At 51.7% G+C, this 18,419-nt stretch overlaps 6 protein-coding genes across 6 annotated transcripts; 3 read left to right on the plus strand and 3 right to left on the minus strand.

Annotated features, from left to right (window-relative positions):
* Positions 1 to 1,444: 1,444 nt before the first annotated feature.
* On the plus strand, positions 1,445 to 5,140 carry L3040_000088 (uncharacterized protein; the record flags this gene model as incomplete). Its single annotated transcript, XM_066155013.1, has 10 exons — positions 1,445 to 1,558; positions 1,621 to 1,958; positions 2,090 to 2,314; positions 2,397 to 2,541; positions 2,664 to 2,727; positions 2,781 to 3,224; positions 3,319 to 3,733; positions 3,788 to 4,099; positions 4,188 to 4,772; positions 4,930 to 5,140. The coding sequence occupies 10 exons, from the start codon at positions 1,445 to 1,447 to the stop codon at positions 5,138 to 5,140; spliced, it is 2,853 nt and encodes a 950-aa protein (XP_066013078.1).
* Positions 5,141 to 5,897: 757 nt separating this feature from the next.
* L3040_000089 (uncharacterized protein) lies at positions 5,898 to 6,537 on the minus strand (the record flags this gene model as incomplete). Its single annotated transcript, XM_007295115.2, has 2 exons — positions 5,898 to 6,414; positions 6,485 to 6,537. 2 exons carry the CDS (start codon positions 6,535 to 6,537, stop codon positions 5,898 to 5,900), a joined length of 570 nt encoding a protein of 189 aa, XP_007295177.2.
* Positions 6,538 to 8,198: 1,661 nt separating this feature from the next.
* Positions 8,199 to 9,612, minus strand: L3040_000090 (uncharacterized protein; the record flags this gene model as incomplete). Its single annotated transcript, XM_066155014.1, has 3 exons — positions 8,199 to 8,799; positions 8,908 to 9,462; positions 9,590 to 9,612. 3 exons carry the CDS (start codon positions 9,610 to 9,612, stop codon positions 8,199 to 8,201), a joined length of 1,179 nt encoding a protein of 392 aa, XP_066013079.1.
* A 406-nt stretch (positions 9,613 to 10,018) lies between these two features.
* On the minus strand, positions 10,019 to 11,554 carry L3040_000091 (uncharacterized protein; the record flags this gene model as incomplete). The annotated part of the gene is made up of 4 exons (XM_066155015.1): positions 10,019 to 11,142; positions 11,205 to 11,239; positions 11,297 to 11,402; positions 11,461 to 11,554. 4 exons carry the CDS (start codon positions 11,552 to 11,554, stop codon positions 10,019 to 10,021), a joined length of 1,359 nt encoding a protein of 452 aa, XP_066013080.1.
* Positions 11,555 to 13,321: 1,767 nt separating this feature from the next.
* Positions 13,322 to 14,338, plus strand: L3040_000092 (uncharacterized protein; the record flags this gene model as incomplete). The annotated part of the gene is made up of 4 exons (XM_007295117.1): positions 13,322 to 13,429; positions 13,991 to 14,153; positions 14,204 to 14,272; positions 14,322 to 14,338. The coding sequence occupies 4 exons, from the start codon at positions 13,322 to 13,324 to the stop codon at positions 14,336 to 14,338; spliced, it is 357 nt and encodes a 118-aa protein (XP_007295179.1).
* A 1,252-nt stretch (positions 14,339 to 15,590) lies between these two features.
* L3040_000093 (uncharacterized protein) lies at positions 15,591 to 18,382 on the plus strand (the record flags this gene model as incomplete). Its single annotated transcript, XM_007295118.2, has 2 exons — positions 15,591 to 18,225; positions 18,327 to 18,382. 2 exons carry the CDS (start codon positions 15,591 to 15,593, stop codon positions 18,380 to 18,382), a joined length of 2,691 nt encoding a protein of 896 aa, XP_007295180.2.
* Between the last annotated feature and the right edge of the window lie 37 nt (positions 18,383 to 18,419).

Raw genomic sequence — 18,419 nt, forward strand, 5'->3', positions numbered from 1 at the left:
TAGATATAAGACTTCGCTTACGAATCATCATGCTGGGCCCGAAACTTTTGAACTGGTAATACCCTTGCGACATGACCCCCCCTGTCTCTTCCCACCTTTCGATTGAATGGAAGCGTATAATTAAAACAAGATACTACTACTACGTATATCGGCGCAATTCACTCGATACATCGTTGCACCGTTACTAAGAGCGCTTCGAAACACACGTGGACGAAGCATTGGGCTATTGATTGTACGGAGGTGCGAAGGGTAAGGGGTCGTTTGGTCTAACTCCAGCTTCGAAAACTGGCGCAAAAAACTAGTTTTAAAAACTGGAGCTTCTGTTCTGTAGTACGGTTTGTACTGTAGAAATCGATGACTTGGTGTGACGTGTGGTGCAATTTCGCGTACTCAGTTTGTACTGCTGAAGGATTTAAACTCATATCTACTAGGTACTGTATCTCCTGCGCTATGCGTTATGTCCGACACTATTGATCTTGTCAGCGAATTGGCGTGATTGATTGACTTCAATTTAGCCGCCGATATTTGTCACGGCAGGAAAATGCAAATGGAGATACTACGTACGATATTACCGGATTTCGGTAATAATGTAGGCATTCTTACCAACATGGCTAGCTGATCGGAAACCTTCGATAGTTGGAATATGGAATAAGGTTTGAAGAGCGCGAGGGGGTCGTACCGGTATCTTAGCTCGTTCTCTCTTCCTAAAGAGTTCCTAAAGAAGGTTGAGAAACGGCGTGACTATTAGCTTTACGTATAGAGCGTATTCGCGGACATGTTTACACCAAATGCTACACCGTAGATTACTCACCTTTTACGTAGTACAGTACATCCCGCGCAACGAAAGATACGTAGGAAAAGTGAATTATTACAAGGTTTCGGAGAACTACAAGACTACCATAGTTGGTGGCTTGGCTAGCGTACAAGCTCATGAACTGATGATTCTACAGTTTTGACGGATCTGTATAGGGTGGCGAAACGGTCTGTAGAAACCAGTGGGTGCAGTCGATTTTTGCATTGGACCAAACACCACCTTACGCTCAGTTTTTAAAAACCGAGTCAGTTTTTAACAATTGGAGTTGGACCAAACGACCGCTAAATACGTAGTAGTAGTACGTAGTATGTCACTAGGGAACGCAATCCATTTAAATTGAGTTTTTCCTTCAAAATTGGCAATCGACGTTTCTCCAGTTCTCCAGTTATCCGGCTCATCCGATTATCCGATCTAGCCAGGGATTCCTTAGCATAGGCATGCCAGCCCTGAGTACGGACGTCCCCGGCGTGCGGAGTAGTAGTATTTGCTCTAAGCTTCTTAGGACCGTGTCGTCCAACTCAAAGAAAGGGGTATGTATAACTATATATCTCAAGCGCCCCTGGAGAAGGACCAGCATCGGGACAGCAGTTTGCCGACTCGGATGTCAGGACCACCACGCTCTTTTGCAAGATGAATCTTTATATGTCGTTGCTGTGGGCTTCATGCCTTACTTCCACTGTCTTTTCGAGAAAGTCACCCTTTAATCACGGGGTTATTATTGAATACGAGGATTGGGCGCCCGAGGTACGTTCGTGCTCGTGGTCCTCCACCTTCTTGGACCAGGTGAAGTTAACCTCACGGTAAAGGACAACAATGCTCTCCTCGAAGATGTCAAAAACAATATCGGCAGCAAGGCTCAGGTTGATGAAGTCGAAATCAAGCCCCATGTGGAGATCTCCTCATCGGTTTTCCGAGGAGTCTCTGCCAACGTCACGGGCTTGGGAAGTGACGTGACTGAAGAGCTGGTTCAAAGCACTATCCAAAATCTTAGAGTTGTGAAGAAAGTCTCACCGATAATTCTCTATTACCCGGCGTCAACTATTGCCAGCTCCGGTCCACTTCAAGCCCGCGGCGAAATGCTCAGCATGGAGCCAAGGGCGGCTGCTATGCAGGAAGAGACTGGCTCGTTCTCGGTACATAAGATGTAAGTCGGCTAATATTGCCTACTGGCTTTGGGAGGACTCGCTTCGAATCCTTCGAACCTGAGCAATCTAGAATTTCTTCATGAGCCCATGTTGCAAGTACATTACGCTAATCCCGAGCTTCTAAATCTAGGACGGGCGTCGATAAAGTCCACGCCGAAGGCGTCAAAGGCAAAGGAATCACAATTGCAATCATGGATAGTGGGTTTGACTACAAGCAGGATTCACTTGGTAACACTATCGGCCCGGGAAGCAAAGCCATCTATGGGTATGACTGGGTAGGTGATGATTATCAGTTTGGAGGTACTCCTGTTGAGGATGACGATCCTTGGACCGAATGCACTATTCATGGCACACAGTATGTAGTTGAGATCAAACGTCTCACCTTTTTCCCGACGATTTTGAGGTCGATAAATCACTAACTCTTCTCGTACTACTAGTGTCTTTGGGATCGCAGGTGCAAATCCTACGAGATTTGGGGTGTCGGGCTCGGCCCCCGAAGCCTCGTTCGAACTTCACAGAGTGTTTGGATGTCTTGGAGCAGTGGCAAGCGACATATTGATTAAAGCCACCACCGCCATATACGTAAGTCTTTCATTACAAGCGAGCATTCCCGCGTGCACTGTCGGCTTTCCTGTATAATTTTCCCACGTAGCGTCAAGCATTATTTATATTCGTCACAACTTTAATCTAATGAGCAATGCTAGGAGAGAGGAGTCGATGTCATAACAGCTTCTATTTCTGTTGGCTCCGGCAGCCAATATCCTTCCGGTATGTATCCCTCTCTCAACAATGGCAATTGCAAGTCCTGACTGACTTTATAGATCCGTGGTCAACTGTCGTACAACGCATCAATCAGAATGGAACCTACTTCATGGGTTCTGCCGGAAACTCAGGATCCAGCTACTACTCTGGCGTCGCTCCTGCTTCAGGAATCGACGTCACAGCAGTTGGTGCTGTCGTCAACACTGAGACCCCCAACTATTACTGGAACGGCTCCTACACATCTGGTGGTGTGACGAATACAAACCTGACATGGATTCCTGGAAGCCGAGTTGCGTTCCCAGAGGAGTTCAGTCTCTGGACCGCGTCCTCTGAACTGACAGATCCTTTGAATTCCGCCTGTGCCTACCCTCCTGATCTTGAGTTGCCAAATTTCAATACAACCGTATTACTCGTCAACTGGGGCTACGATGCATCCCTAATCTGCTCTGGCTCGGACGCAACCAAATACCTGGCATCTCTCGGGGCTAAATACATTCTTTTCTGTAAGTTGCGGATCGTGAATCCCCGCCCGATTAGTAGGGCGACCTGATTATTCAAATCCTATGGGAGCAAATGCTGATCACTAACCCGTTCTAGACATTGCCGGGGAGGGAACCCCTAGCAGGAATCCTTTGACTTTGGAAGTTGCAAGTCCGCGAACTGCCAGCATAGAGGCAGTTGGGGTTTTGTCGGCAACGTCGGGAGAGGAACTGTTCTCAGCTCTACAAAAAGATCCGAGCCTCAAAGCATCCTTGGGAAGCCCTTCCAACCACAAAGACTCTCTTGAAGTTACCCCAAATGGAGTTAGTGGTGGCCGGATGGCAGATTGGTCAAGCTGGGGTCCGACTAATGACGGACGTACATTCCCTACTTTCTCAGCACCAGGTGCTTCATTTCTCTCTACTTTGCCCAAGAGGCTTGGAGGGTTTGGTGTACTTTCAGGAAGTGAGTACCTTTCGAGTGCATTCTCCCCATTCGACGCTCTGTCGGGATGTTATGGAGCTGCGCACTCGTGAGCCTTATGTTGGAAGACAACAACGCTAACACCGTTATTCTCTACAGCCAGTATGTCGACTCCGTATGCAGCAGGTGTCGTAGGGCTTGTGAAGCAAGCGCACCCCGACTGGGACGCCTTGACGATCCGAAATGTTCTCGCCACTACTAGTAGACCAATGCAGTACAACGACAACACATCCACAGTATACGACTTCCTTGCTCCTGTGTTCCAACAGGGAGGAGGTTTAATTGATGCTTATCGAGCTGTGCGGACAGCTACCGTTGTCGACGTGCCAGGTCTTTCTTTTAACGACACAGCTCATCAGCCCAAGTCTCTCTCTTTCAAGGTCAAGAACATTGGAACTACAGCCCAAACTTACAAGTAAGTCGGATATACCCTGATCGTGAACCTTGGGTGCGGCAGCGATCAGATCATTCTATATACATGAGACTGACAGGAACACATTCAGGCTCTCTCACATCGGTGCTGCTTCCGGACTCGGATTATCATCACGCGATAGCTATACTCTTTTGGACGACAGTGGACGCGAAGTATCTCGCAGCCTTCAGGCTACATACGCCGAAGTCGAGATAACTCCGTTAGAAGTGACTATTCCCCCCGGGCAGGAATCAACCATCACCGTCTCTATCACCAAAGTGCCAGATCTTGACATCACGAGGCTCCCATTCTACGGTGGATACATTGCTTTGAACTCCACCGACAGCATTAACTCTGTCACCGTCCCTTACACCGGCATCGCAACTTCGCTCTATGACACTCCGATCGACACGAGTGGCACTACACTGGCATTCTACAATGCCACCTCCGACAACGCCACAGCTCTCACAGCATCCACAACATTCAATGTCACGTTCCTAGGTGTCGGCGTTCAGTGGCCGAACAACACTATTTGGCCGGCTATTATCCCCGACGTCAAGTCCGCCCTCGTCTACTACGCGTACAAGTACGATCTCTTGAAAGCGAACGGAGATCTGTTCTTCCAGCTGTGGATGTTTGAGGACCTGAACGTCCAACCTGGATTCAACTTTTACCTGTAAGTGTATTCGCAGCCCCTCATTTCCTCCTCCTCTTCTTCTTCTTCTTCTTTGCGATGTCCCAAGATGCCAGATCAGGGCATATCTCTTCCCTTCCCCCTGTCGCACCCTTCGTGATCTAGCAACTGCTGACCGCCCCCCGTGTCATGTATGCAGCGATGGGACCGATCCCTTCATCCCTCCAGGAGATTACCGTCTCAGTGTCAGTGTGCTGAAGATCTACGGCAACATGTCGAAGGAGGAAGACTGGGTCTCTTCAAGCACCCTCCCCTTTACACTGAACTACAACCCCGAGAGCGTTAGTTTCCCGACCAACGCGACCAACGCGACCACCGCGACCAACTCGCCCATCACGACATCCCTCTGAGGTCGAAAGGCTTCCAGGCAGAGCAGAGAATCTTCGCGCAGAGAGCGCTAGACGACATCGGTTGACGGAAATTCGGCTATCAGACGGCGGAACCCCCCTATCAATTCTTTCGTAGGCGTACCATCTGAAGGGGATTGATAAGGGCCCCCAAGTCTGTCGAGATTTCGCAATCCTGCGTGAGGATCATCTACATCGCCACGATCGATGTCCTAGGGACGAGGGCAACGGGGAATCCTCTCCGCGTTGGCTGTGGGAGGGAATGTGCGCAGATGGAAAAATTTTGCGCCAGCTCGACCCCCAAGGTGACTACTTACTTGAATGTCCGATGGCTCATCTTTCGGCGCATATATATCTCTCTCTCCTCTTCTCTCTCCTGAGATGAAAAAAAAGTAAAATGAATTTTTTTTTAAAAAAATTGGAAATTAGCCCACCGCTAAGTCTCCGAACCATACCTGACCATCCCGCAGCCTTTCCCCCACATGGTCGTCGTGACTCAAGAAATCCTAGACAGCGACCAGACGTAATCTTTCCGAGTGCCTCGCCCCAGGACGCGTCAACCGCACCCAGAAATCCCTGGGTCATCCTGAAGCATCGCCGCCTCCATTTCGTTCATCTTATCCCTCCGGGCCCGTTCCGACTCCGTCAACTCGCTCGCAAACTCCTTTTATTGATTTCTTCCCGTGACCTCCAGGGCTCGGCAGCACCTTCGCTTTCGTCCTTGTCCCTGAATAGTGCCGTGTGCGTCTCCGTCAGCTCGCTAGCTCGAAGGCTCATCGCCACAGCCCTTGATCGCATCGCATCGTCGAAGTAAGCTCCTTCGTCGCCGAGCTCCCAAATAAGGACGTCGTGATGACCTGTGGACACCGCGATCCCGCCCATCGTGTGAGTCCTCCTTGTGGACTAGACCAAGTGCTGCTTCAGCGACCACCCCGCGGGCCCGTGATCCGACCTTGCCGTTGCAGATGATCACCGCCTCGCCCGTGTCGACCGGGTCTCGCGCAGAGGGAAGCGCGCGAGGTCTCTGTACGCCTGCTGTTGCTTGTCCGTCCAAAGCTTGCTCACAGCTGCGTGTCTGCTTCCCACCGTCCGGTACCACGTTCTGCTGTCGGCGGCGTCCTGGAAGTCTAGGTGGACCATCTCCTCGGCCAGACGGGGGAGAGCCGGGCCACGGGTTTCGCGGCAAGATGTCGTCGTAGTCCCGTCGCAAGGTGACGCCGTACAGTAGCTGGGGTAGCTCACACGCAGGTCCATGGCCTTCGTCTTCGCCGGGCCTTCTGCGGCAGGAAAACACAGGTGTATCAAGCCAGATCAGAGGGGGCTCGCTAGCTGGCAAGCTAAAACTACAATATAGTCAGCACCGCATCCTCACGAGTTCGAGAGAAGGAGAGCCGAAGCATGTTTTGTACGTACAGGAGAGTCGAATGAATCCCTTTGCGTTCATCATCACTGCTGGGCGTTTTTCCGGAAACCTAGGCGATCTCGCTTGAGATAGGGGTACCTAGCTAGCTAGCTAGCCGAGCCGTAAATCCTCGTCAAGATAAAGCAGAGAGCATATCCATCCATACTTATTAGCATCAGATAGGGTATTCTCGTCCTTCGCGGTTTTTGTCATTTAATCTTGAGACCTAAAGATTTATAACAGAAAAGGCTTTTTTTAAGGGTGGGGGGGGCTGCTACTGCTCTCACGTAACCCTGACCTCCCCTGAACTCTGGCCCGTACTTCATGTAAACCAAAGGCACGGGGTCACGGGGACTGATTTTTATACGAAGAGATGAGGAGGGTGTGGAGTGAGTGTGTACCTATAGAAACAGCGACGAGCAGGTGAGGATGAGTAGATGTATCTCGAAAGGGATAACGACAACCTGGAGACTATTTAGTCATTGATCCCCTTAGGAACACCCCAGCGAGCTTTCCAGACGTCCACATCTACCATCCGGAGACATTCCATCTTAAACCCATCTCTTGAATTCATAAATGTATAGGGCGCCGTCGGAGGAATTGTCAGGACCGCAAGTCTCTTCAATCTCCGTTTCGGCCCTCATCTCTCTCTCTCTCTCTCTCTCTCCCCCCCCACCAAACCAGCGCCCCCTCTAGGCAGCGTCATGAAAGGGTCTCCCACAGGCATCCGCGTAAACACCCTCTCGTCCGGCTTCTTCAAGACCGAGCTTTTACGCACCCTCTTAAAAGACGGCAAGGCAGTCGGACAGGGCCTGTACGACGGGCGACGGGCGTGAAGCGCGGCAGGGCGGAGTGACGCTTAAATTGAGGAAGTCGGCGATGTGGGTTTTACTGTTGTGTAGCCCGCAGGTGAAATCTAATGAATAGGGCTAATCTGGATAATTGAGGGGTTTCAAGGATACTGACTGTCACTTGATAAGAAGGAATGGAGAGAGAGAGAGAGAGAGAGAGAGAGAGATAGGTCTGATCCGGGGCTTTACGATCAATGCCTACGGAGAAGCCGCTCGCAGTCTGTGATGGCATCGGTGGGGTGTAAGTAGGTAACTTGTAGTTGCGCAAGATGGAGAGATAGGACGAGGATGAGATGGCCTCCCTTATGACCTAGCAAGTGCTGGGGATCTTGACGCATACGCGTGACCTATCGAACTCCACGTCGAAGTGTACTCGGAGATCTCAACAATACCTATACAGAGGAAGGCAACGATCCAGTGTCCTCTAGCTGACTGACTTGCATGCTACATCCAGAGATCTGATATGCAGATGGAGCAGTAGGGGTCGGGAGAACGGGGAAGCAGGTGATAACTGGACGGCAATCAACAGTCGGTTCCGTCTGGGATATTTGGTGGGAGGAAACATATTTATGTGTGAAGTATACCTACCTACCCACCCAATGTCTTCAGGCACGCAAATACCAATATACCAACAAACGCAATTTATCGGCTCAGGGCTGAAAAGATACCGTGTACGCCGACCAATGCCCAATGCCGTTGACATTTCCCAGACAACCCACAGTCTGTTTTCACGTACAATGCAACCCTCTCTTCCCAGAACTCCCCTAAGAAAGAAGAGGCAACCCCCCCAAGGAAAGTACCGCTGGCCCTATTTCCAATAGACAAACCCCTCCATCAACCTCCTCGCTGTCCGAAAAACCGTAGCCTTCTTCAACGTCCCCCTCTCATCAAACTTCGCACCGACCAAGATCTTTCCACTCGGATGTCCCACCGTAATGCCACTCTGATCAACTCTTTCTCCCTCCAACACACCCCTAACTATCGAGCCCTCCAGGTTCGCAGCAGCCGCAACAGCCATGGCGACGGTGATCGGGACCGCGCGGTGAGGCTGCCCTACGGAAAGCGCCCTCACTACCAGATCCACATTCGCACCCTCTATCATCTCCCCCGAGAGAAGTATATGCGATGATCTCCGAGATACCAGAGCGATCTTGGGGATAGAGCCAGGGGTAGAAGCCAAGTCCGTCGAAACCCCCATCGCGACGGAAGCTCGTCTGCGTATCGCGTCCAGCGTCTCGAGGAGCGTAGGATGAGCATCGATATCGTCCGGTAAGATCGTGCCAGCCACACCGACGTCCCGGGCTTGGATGAACACGCACGGGTTCCCGGCGTCGATACACGTAGCCCGCACGCCGTCGAAGACATCAACCACGTTCCCCGTCGGCAGCAGCTTTCCCGTCTTCGAGCCTCTGTCCCGCCCAACATCAGCCAGGCATCCGCTGCCCTCTCGTTCAACGCCAGTGCCAAAAGGGAAAGGCCGCGAGCGGAGGAAGAGGAGGAGGAGAGGGCTCACTCACGCCGGATCCACGAAACTCAACTCAACTCGCGCCGCCGTCCCCGCCACCCCATCAATCGCAAAATCGCCGTACGCGGCCGCCTCGCCCTCCACAACAGGGAACCGCGCATGTATAATCTTTCCCGTGTTCGTGTTCCGGATCCGGACCAGCGCCATCTTTTCATCCCTGACTCCATTCCCCTCCCCCTCCCCCTCCAATATCTCCTCCACTGCAACAAGCCCAGAATCAAGTGCAAAGGGACCCACGGCACTCGTCATGTTCCCGCAGTTACTCGAGAAGTCCACCTCCCTGTCCCTCACCCCGACAGCCGCAAACGTGTAGTCGACATCCGCGTATGCATCCCCGGGCGCGCTCCGGCCCACCACGCAGACTTTCGAGAGGCTGGAGATGCCACCGCCTAGCCCGTCGAGTTGGCGGCCGTAGACGTCCGGGGAACCGAGAGCGGAGAGGAAGATGGTGGGCCAGAGGCTGCGGTTTTCCGGTAGGGAGGAGGATGGGAATATCAGGGCCCGCGAGGTACCGCCGCGGTAGTAGGATGCTGGGGCGCGGTGTTGTCTACGAGGGCGAAGAGAGGAGGAGGTCGAGAGGGGTTTGGAGCCGTAGATATGGAAGGGAAATGATGATGATGGCGAGGAAGAAGGAAATAGTAGATATTTAGGAAAGAAGCGAGACATGATCCTACCTGTAGTTGAGAATTGATAGCATGATGTGGTTGAGATCCCAAATATCTGTATTAGAGATGAGGGCTTAGCTGGCTTACCTGAGGATAGCCGAGAGAGGCTGGCAACACGGCTGACTGACTGCCTTTCTGCAGCTTTCTTTCAACACATCACGCTGAGATCTTATTGAAACCCAACCTAGCGCAAGAAGCGAGCCCAATGTCAAATCGTTCGCTTTAATCGCGTACAATCTTATCCTCATGTAATGCCAATCCTAATCATCCTACGCCTGAACCATGCAAGTCCCGCATGTCCTAGCTCAACCCCAGTGTCTACCCAACGGACCCGAGTCCCCAAAAACCATCCCTTTTCCCTATGTGCAAACCAGCCCAGAAGAGAGTCATATATACAGCTTCCTCGAGGATATCAGCAATGAAAGTTTTTCCAACCGACTAGGTACTCATGCACCAGATCATGCCACAGAATCCGAAGAGGACAACGGTTGTCAGAATCCCAACACCGGCCCTGTCACCCTTAGTTACCGGTCCAGTTTGAGTCGGGACGTTGCGACTGTTGCCACCAGCGTTCGGATCACCAATACTGGTCCCTCCGGTCAGATTCGTGAGAGGTCCGGCCACTTGGGCAATCAGGTTGCTTTGAATGACCTCCAGAGCAGCCATCTCCTGGCCAACGCCATAACCGCCATCCCAGGTATCACCCATTGTCCATCTCATGCCACAGGTCCTGCCGTTATCGCCTCCTGAGCATTGTTTTGCGGCCGCAACGGCACTCGGTCCGAGTTTGGCCATTATGGTGTCGAATGTATAGGGAGCCATTTTGGTGGTCGCGGCCATCCAGCGGGACAAGTATGCTTTGAAAGAGTGCTGGTCAACGTTACAAAGTCCATTATTTTCGCATGCAACTTCCTGCATGATGTTGTCTGTGGGAAAGAACACATCGAGACCTTTTATCAGTCCATCTAGCCGTGTTTTCCAAATCGCAGACCCATCGGTGTGGTTGTACATAGTAGCAGCTCCCAGCAACATTGCCCCCGCGTTGTACGTCCATTGGATACGATTTGTTCTTGTGCAGTTGATCGTATCATCGGAACCATCAAACACGTAGTAGTTGTCGTCCAGAAGATCAATGCTGTCCATCCAATCGTACGTCTTCTCTGCCCAGTCCGCATATGTCTGGTTTCCCGTGTATTTTGCAAGTCGCGCGGCAAGGTTAAAGAAGCAGCCATTCGATATCGAGTTTTTGTAGTTGTAGCCATTGTTAAACGTGAAAATCTGCCATTTCAAGCCTCCACCACAACTCGTCATATCCCAGCGCGCAGCTTGGGTGTTGAATACTGCTTGTGCGAGGGAGAGCCATTGTGGTTGGTTTGGCAGCGGGTTTGGGAAGTTGACTTCTGCAGCTGTCATTGCTGCAAGACCCCAGAATGCCTGGTCATCGTTTCCTTCGGTTTTCGTCTGATTTGGAGTCATGTAGTCCCGATGGGGCCCGACTTGCCAGAGCAGGGCCTGGGTCGTCACATCGACGTAACTCGTATCGCCAGTGTAGTACCAGTAGTCTATGCAATCGATCAGCCTGTGACTTCGGTGCAAGAGGACTCCGTAAGGAGGGCTAACATACCAACCATGGCACCAAACATGGCCCCGGTTTCCCACCTGCCTTCTGTCAGTATATTTTGCGACAGTTTCAGGTGGTAGCAAATGGAGACTTACCAGTAGTAAGGCCACGGCAGGTTCCCAGGTATTTCTCCAGTTTTGTTCCCGGTGTAATAGCTCATCATATCGAAAGCGATCGAGCTCGCGACAGACTTGATAGAATCTAAGGAAGGCTGTAAGCCAAGTTGACCAAGACTTGCAGAATGCATCGTTCCACTTACCAGGAGAGCTTAAATCTAGAGTCAGGGCATTGGCAACTTGACTTCCAGCCAAACACACCAATGCCGTCCTCGCCACAGAACCAACAGGCCGCATCGCGACGTCGAAATCTTGTACCGAGGGTTGAGATCCGCCAGGGACGCTAGCACGCCGAACTTGATGACGTCGACAGTTGAAAGAATATTTTAGAAATTAAAAATTAAAACTTATAGAGAGAGTACCCCACGGTGGTAATAGCCAGGATCTTCTGCTGCGATCTCAATAGCAATACTGGCGAAAATTTGGTGGTGCAGCGAATATGTTGGTTGGTTGGGTTGAGACCAAAATCGGGCGCTGGAGAATTCGTCGCTTTTCCAGAAAAACAAGTGCTTTACGGGTAGAGAAAATGAAAAGACGGGCTAATATCGAAGGGGGTGAGGTTGAAGAAATCACGAGGAAAGAATAGGGACGATGGGAGATTGTGAGGATAGGAACGATGGGAGGAAAAGTGCTCTCGGCAGGACTTCAATGGACCGCGCGAGGAACCACTGGAACGGCTAGTCCGTAATCACTTACTGCCGAATGCTCTCAGAAACACGCGAGGCAATAACAATAAGGATGCATGTCCACGGCAGCAAATGGAAGTTGGATTGGCAGGAGCCCGTCAAGAGAAGAGAAGAGAAGAGAAGAGAAGAGAAGAGAAGAGAAGTCAAGAAAGGACAAGAGAGAGAAGACGAGAGAGATTCTGACCGTGTTGTGGTGGAGCAAGTAGCATTGCGTCTTCCTTACCCCCACGAGCCGAGCTCGAGATACCGGTACTGGTATCTACTTGTAATAGATACGTATAGGTACCTTTGTAGATCCAGATCACGTGATACCACCTGGATCGAGATTCTGAGGAGGATACCGGTATTTGGCGAGGAGAAGCAGGACGAGCAGTCGGATGTTACAGGAATATCGGAATAGAAGTAGCTTCTGGCAGGACGCTCGCGGCTGGGCTGATCCCGAGCTCTTCCTCTACCGGTACCGTACCTCCCTGTGTAACGAGAGACCAGCATTAATCAATAGTGGATAGTAGACAATGAAAGAGAGGTACCTAGGACGAGAGGCAGACTTGTTCTCCATACTCCTGCGCCGGCAATTAAGATACTGTGTCGACAACGTAAACACTCACAAAGGGCTTGACCAAAGAAGTCCTGAATACCAACCTTAGGTTGTACCGGTACATTTCGTTCGAATCCGCCTTATCCGCCTATCCGAGCCCAGCCTCATCAGATTCGCCAGCTCGAGTGGCTGGCAGAGTCCAGACAGGCAGACGCCATCTCGTAAAACCTTATTTTCTTTTTTCTTGCTGTTGTCACGGCATCCCCGTCTCCGACCACCTATCGGTATCACAGCCCCCTTGATTTGTTTGGATCCAGACGCTGCGGCAGTTGTTTGCGTACCCCTCCGTACATAGGAGTACCGTACATGTGACAGGCACAAAGAATCTATAGAAACTGGGAGGAATCGTGCGTGCCGTGAACCATTCTGTGTGGATATAGGTAAACAAACAAACTCCATCCCAGTCGGCACTATTGGAATTAACCTTAAGCAAATTGTTCGTGTTCCTACGTACAAGTATATACTATATTAGTCGTTCCTAAATTACCCACGCTACTACCTAGCCCCCCCCCCCCCCCCAAGTTTCGCAGCCACGGTGAAACGCTGAAACGACGCTCCTCCTCAAACTCACCAACCACCCTTACATACCGTATCACCCTCCGACTTTCACCTCGCAACCTTCCACCTCTCAACTACAACAACGCAACATACCACGCACTCACCTTGTCAACGAATAAACACTCTTCTCTCTATCTAAACTCAATCAATACATACTTCAAAATGGCCAGCGCCGGCGACAGACCCTATGATCCGTACATCCCAACCGACCAAGCACCGGGCGGAGGTAACTCTGCTCCGGGCAACCAGAGAACCGCTGCGCTGCAAGCTGTAAGTCACCCCCTTGGTTCCGAGTCCTGAGAAATGCCGATGCAGCGTCCTGCCTGCCGTGGACGATGAGATTCTGGTTGATGCTGCGACGATGGGCCGATGGGCGATGAGCGATGAGTGATGAGCGATGGGCGATGAGCGATGCCTCCGGCGCAACCAAAGGCGATGCGAACCTACTGGGGCCTCCAATACATACGCTGCAGACAGATATGGGGGTTTAGACAAGGCTGCGGAATTGTCTGGGTGATCGATGGGACCTGGTCTCAAGACGATATTCGAGATGCCGCGGAATGGTTTCAGAATGGTCCTGGCAGCAGCTGCAGAGCAACCAGCGTGCATTAAGCAAAGAGTCGATTCGACAACTTGCGATATACGTTCATCAGCTTCACTTGAGCGACATCCGCGCTGCTATCTCAATGAGCCCTGGATCTTTCTTTCCAGTCTCGTCACCACAGGCAGGAGGATACTTCATCAGTCTTGGCATTGGACAACCACCATGGCCTCCGGAATCGCGCGGATTATTACTCTGTATATTCATGTTCTGACAATTTTCTTTTACAGCAAATCGATGACACAGTTGGTGTGATGCGCGAGAACATCAACAAAGTCTCTCAACGTGGCGAACGTCTCGACTCTCTCCAAGACAAGACCGACAACCTCGCCGTATCCGCACAAGGCTTCCGTCGCGGCGCAAACAGAGTTCGCAAGCAGATGTGGTGGAAGGGTACGTCGGATATTCGTATTTTGGCAGAAAAATGGCTAAAATTGTGCTAGACATGAAGATGAGAATGTGTCTCATTGTCGGAATAATCATCTTGCTTATTGTTATTATTGTACCAGCTGGTAAGAAGGCCTCATACCCAGAACCAAAATATAGCTAACCCCTTAGTAGTTGTGGCCACCAGATAGGTGCATTCAGCACGAAGAGCAGCACGCGGATGGGGGCGCATACTGAACGCAAGGGATGGCTCATGAATTCGTGTCACGGCTAGAAAATTGCCATGAGCGCTGGGATGGCTCATCCTGTTTGTATGTGAACTCTCGCTGGCTACGAGCAAGCAGGATTCAACGAAGGTTTAGCGATTTGGAGTTGTTCTATTTGATTTTACGAAGGTTTCTTTTCCCCAGGGCGCGGCATACCGTGAGGGATCCCTGGGTCTGCCTGTCTTGGAATTTAGACCGATGGATCCTTGGGCGTCACTCTGTATCATGTAGAAATTCTGGTGGGTAGGAGCTAATGGAGACATCATGACTGATAACGAAGTTATGCATGTACCATACTTTGCCTTTCTTCAACACCTTCCCCTTCCCTCTGGTAACCTAAAGCAGTAATGTGCAGTGTCGATTCTTCTTTGCTCGGGATCCAACCAGTGGAAGATCGAGTACCAAGTGGCTCGTGGCAAGGTTGAAAGGGGGTCTGGGTGTGGATAAGATTGTGGATATAGGTGTAGATATACTCTGTAGATGCAATTGCAGTACTTGTTGTGGAAAGCTTTCTTCAAGCGAGCCAGACAGCTGTCGGACACGGAAGCTAGGCTAGTCAACCAACTGGTCCTCGGCCGTTGCAAGTGGCCATAAGCTTTGTTTTCTTTCCTATCCTTTCTCTTTTCTCTCATGGAACAAGCAGAAAAAACATTTTCCTGCAGCTGCATGGAAGGCCCGGTACTGGATCATTGATCACCTACTACCTACTACAACTACGGATAAACGCAGGGCGAAAATCTGATACTTATCAACAAGGTTTTCTTCAGACCGGGGCCAACCCCGATGACGCTCCCCACACTTCAAAATCTTCTCGTACCCGAGTCACTGTGCTGGACTTTACTGTATTTACATTACGTCGTCAACATACATAGCGGGGAGGGCATGAATTTGCGAACTCGCCTGTTTTCATACTCCATCCATTGAATTACTTGCCCGAGGTGCGATTGTTTCTCAGCCAGCCTTCCCTTCCCTCCCCTCTCCTCCTTGGTATCTGACAACGTTGACCCCTCCACCAGCCGTGAGCCTTTTATTCTTCGCCCATGAAATAAAAGGCGCAGGAAATCAAGCCTCGGAACCGCCGACAACCACCTGTGTGCTCTGCTAGAGCTGGAGGTTGACCCTTCGATATACGGTACACTCCGTCAATCTCCCCTCACAACCCACCAGCACATCCGAGATGTTGGCCCTACGTTCCACGGCTGGCGCTGCCGCCAGAAGGGCATGCACAGCTGCCAGTCGTCTGCCCTTGATCTCAGCACACACTGTGCCAAAGGCTGGCGCAGCAGCTGCTCTTGCGAACAGGAGGGGATACTCTGCCCCATCCAGCAGCCTGTCGACCCGATCTACGGTCGTGCAGCTGCTGAGCAACATTGGCTCGAAGAGAGAGGTCCAGCAGTACCTCTCCCACTTTAGCTCCGTCTCGCAGCAGCAATTCGCTGTCATTAAGGTCGGAGGAGCCATCCTCACCGAGCACCTCGAATCCCTCACCTCTGCCCTCGCCTTCCTAAATCATGTCGGCCTTTTCCCCGTTGTCGTGCACGGCGCTGGACCACAATTGAACAAGCTGCTGGAGGATGCAGGAGTGGAGCCCCAGTTCGAGGAGGGTATCCGGGTCACGGATGGCAAGACATTGGGTGTTGCGCGCAAGCTGTTCTTGGAGGAGAATATGAAGTTGGTTGAGAAGCTCGAGGAGCTGGGAGTTCGTGCCCGACCGATCACTTCTGGCGTCTTTGGAGCGGACTACCTGGACAAGGCCAAATACAATTTGGTGGGCAAGATTAACAAGGTTAACAAGGCTCCTATCGAGGCAGCTATCAACGCAGGATGTCTGCCAATCTTGACTTCAATGGCTGAGACACCCGAGGGCCAGGTCTTGAACGTCAATGCCGATGTTGCAGCTGCGGAGCTGGCCACGGAGCTTCAACCTCTGAAGATTGTGTTTCTGGCTGAGAAGGGAGGATTGTTCAATGCTGATACTGGGGAGAAGATTTCTGCTATTAATCTGGACGAGGAGTACGAGGACTTGATGTCGCAATGGTGGTGCCGATACGGAACAAGACTGAAGATCAAGGAGTGCAAGCAACTGCTTGAGACGCTCCCGCGAACATCCAGTGTGGCGATCATTCATCCGGCCGATCTCCAGAAGGAGTTGTTCACAGATACCGGAGCGGGAACTCTCATCCGACGAGGCAACAAGTTGTCTACCACCACTGCCATTTCGCAATTTGAGGATATTCAGAAGCTCAAGGATGTTTTGGTCAGAGATCGTGAAGGTCTTGATGCTAAGGCTACAGTTGAGAGATTCGTGGATGGCTTGCAGAAGAAGGAATTCAAGGCCTATTTTGACGAGCCCATGGATGCTCTTGCCATTGTCCTCCCACCTTCACCCGAAAGCAGCCTTGCTAACTTGGCAACTTTCACCATCACCAAGGCCGGATGGTTGACCAACGTCGCAGACAATGTCTTTGCCGCTATCGAGAAGGACAACCCAAAGCTGGTCTGGACCGTTAAGGAGGACGACGAGAACCTAACCTGGTTCTTTGATAAGGCCGAGGGCAGTCTATCGAAGGATGGGGAGGTCATGTTCTGGTACGGGATTGAGAATGGAGACGAGGTCAAGCAGCTTATGACTGAATTTACCAAGCACGGCCGTGCTATGCTCGGTGATGCCAACCTGGAGGAGCGTCTCCATCGAGCTGCGAGAGCTGCCAGCGGAATGAGCGCTTCCATACACCATGTTGGTCAGCCACAACGGCAACAAGCGCGGGCCTTCTCCACCAGCGCTCACAGACCTGTCTCCATGACTACTCGCCCATCCACCCCCCGCACATTCGCTTCTTCGTCACGTGGGTATGCTACCACCACCAACCCAAACCCTCCTTTTGGCTCCAAACACTCTTCTAAGGAGCAGCCAGCCAAGGTCGCCTTGATTGGCGCCCGAGGATACACGGGACAGGCTCTCATCAGCCTTCTTAATGCTCACCCAAATATGGACCTCCGCCACGTTTCATCGCGTGAGTTGGCTGGCCAGAAGCTCAAGGGTTACGAGAAGCGAGACATTACCTACGAGAACCTCACGGCTGAGGACGTCCGCCGCATGGAGGAGAACGGAGAAGTCGACTGCTGGGTGATGGCTCTCCCCAACGGCGTCTGCAAGCCATTCGTCGATGCCGTCAACGAAGGCAAGGGTCCTCAAAATAGCGTCATCGTCGACCTCTCGGCTGACTACCGATTCGACAGCAAGTGGACCTATGGTCTTCCCGAGCTTGTCAACAGATCTGAGATTTCCAAGGCCACCCGGATCGCCAACCCGGGATGTTATGCAACCGCCGCTCAAATAGGCATTGCACCTCTCGTCCCCTTCCTCGGCGGCCAACCTACCGTCTTCGGTGTGTCTGGCTACTCCGGCGCAGGAACCAAGCCTAGCCCCAAAAACGATGTCGACAACCTGACCGGCAACATCATTCCGTACAGCTTGACTGACCACATCCACGAGCGCGAGATCAGCTCGCAGCTTGGCGCTGAGGTTGCCTTTGTCCCCCACGTCGCAGTCTGGTTCCAGGGTATCCACCACACGATCAGCATTCCGCTCAAGCAGAGCATGACGAGCAGAGACATCCGCCAGCTATATCAAGAGCGTTATGCGGGCGAGAGACTGGTAAAGGTCATTGGGGAGCCGCCGAGCGTGAAGAATATTAGCGGCAAGCATGGTGTTGAGATTGGCGGATTTGGCGTGCACAGCTCGGGGAAGCGAGTCGTTGTTTGTGCGACGATTGATAATTTATTGAAGGGGGCTGCTACTCAGTGTTTGCGTAAGTTCTCTCTCATAATACCCGCACTTCCATGAGCCTTTCCTTCCTCTATCACGCCATCGCTCCAAATCCGTACTTAACAAGACTAACATCTGGAATAGAAAACATGAACCTCTCACTCGGCTTCGCCGAGTACGAAGGTATCCCGCTTGATTAGAGGGAGTGGGCGAGTGGGCAATTACGGCGCAATGTTG

The sequence above is a fragment of the Drepanopeziza brunnea genome (genome assembly GCF_022702325.1).
Source record: "Drepanopeziza brunnea f. sp. 'multigermtubi' strain 214-2 chromosome Unknown ctg1, whole genome shotgun sequence".
Taxonomy (NCBI): Eukaryota; Fungi; Ascomycota; class Leotiomycetes; order Helotiales; family Drepanopezizaceae; genus Drepanopeziza; species Drepanopeziza brunnea.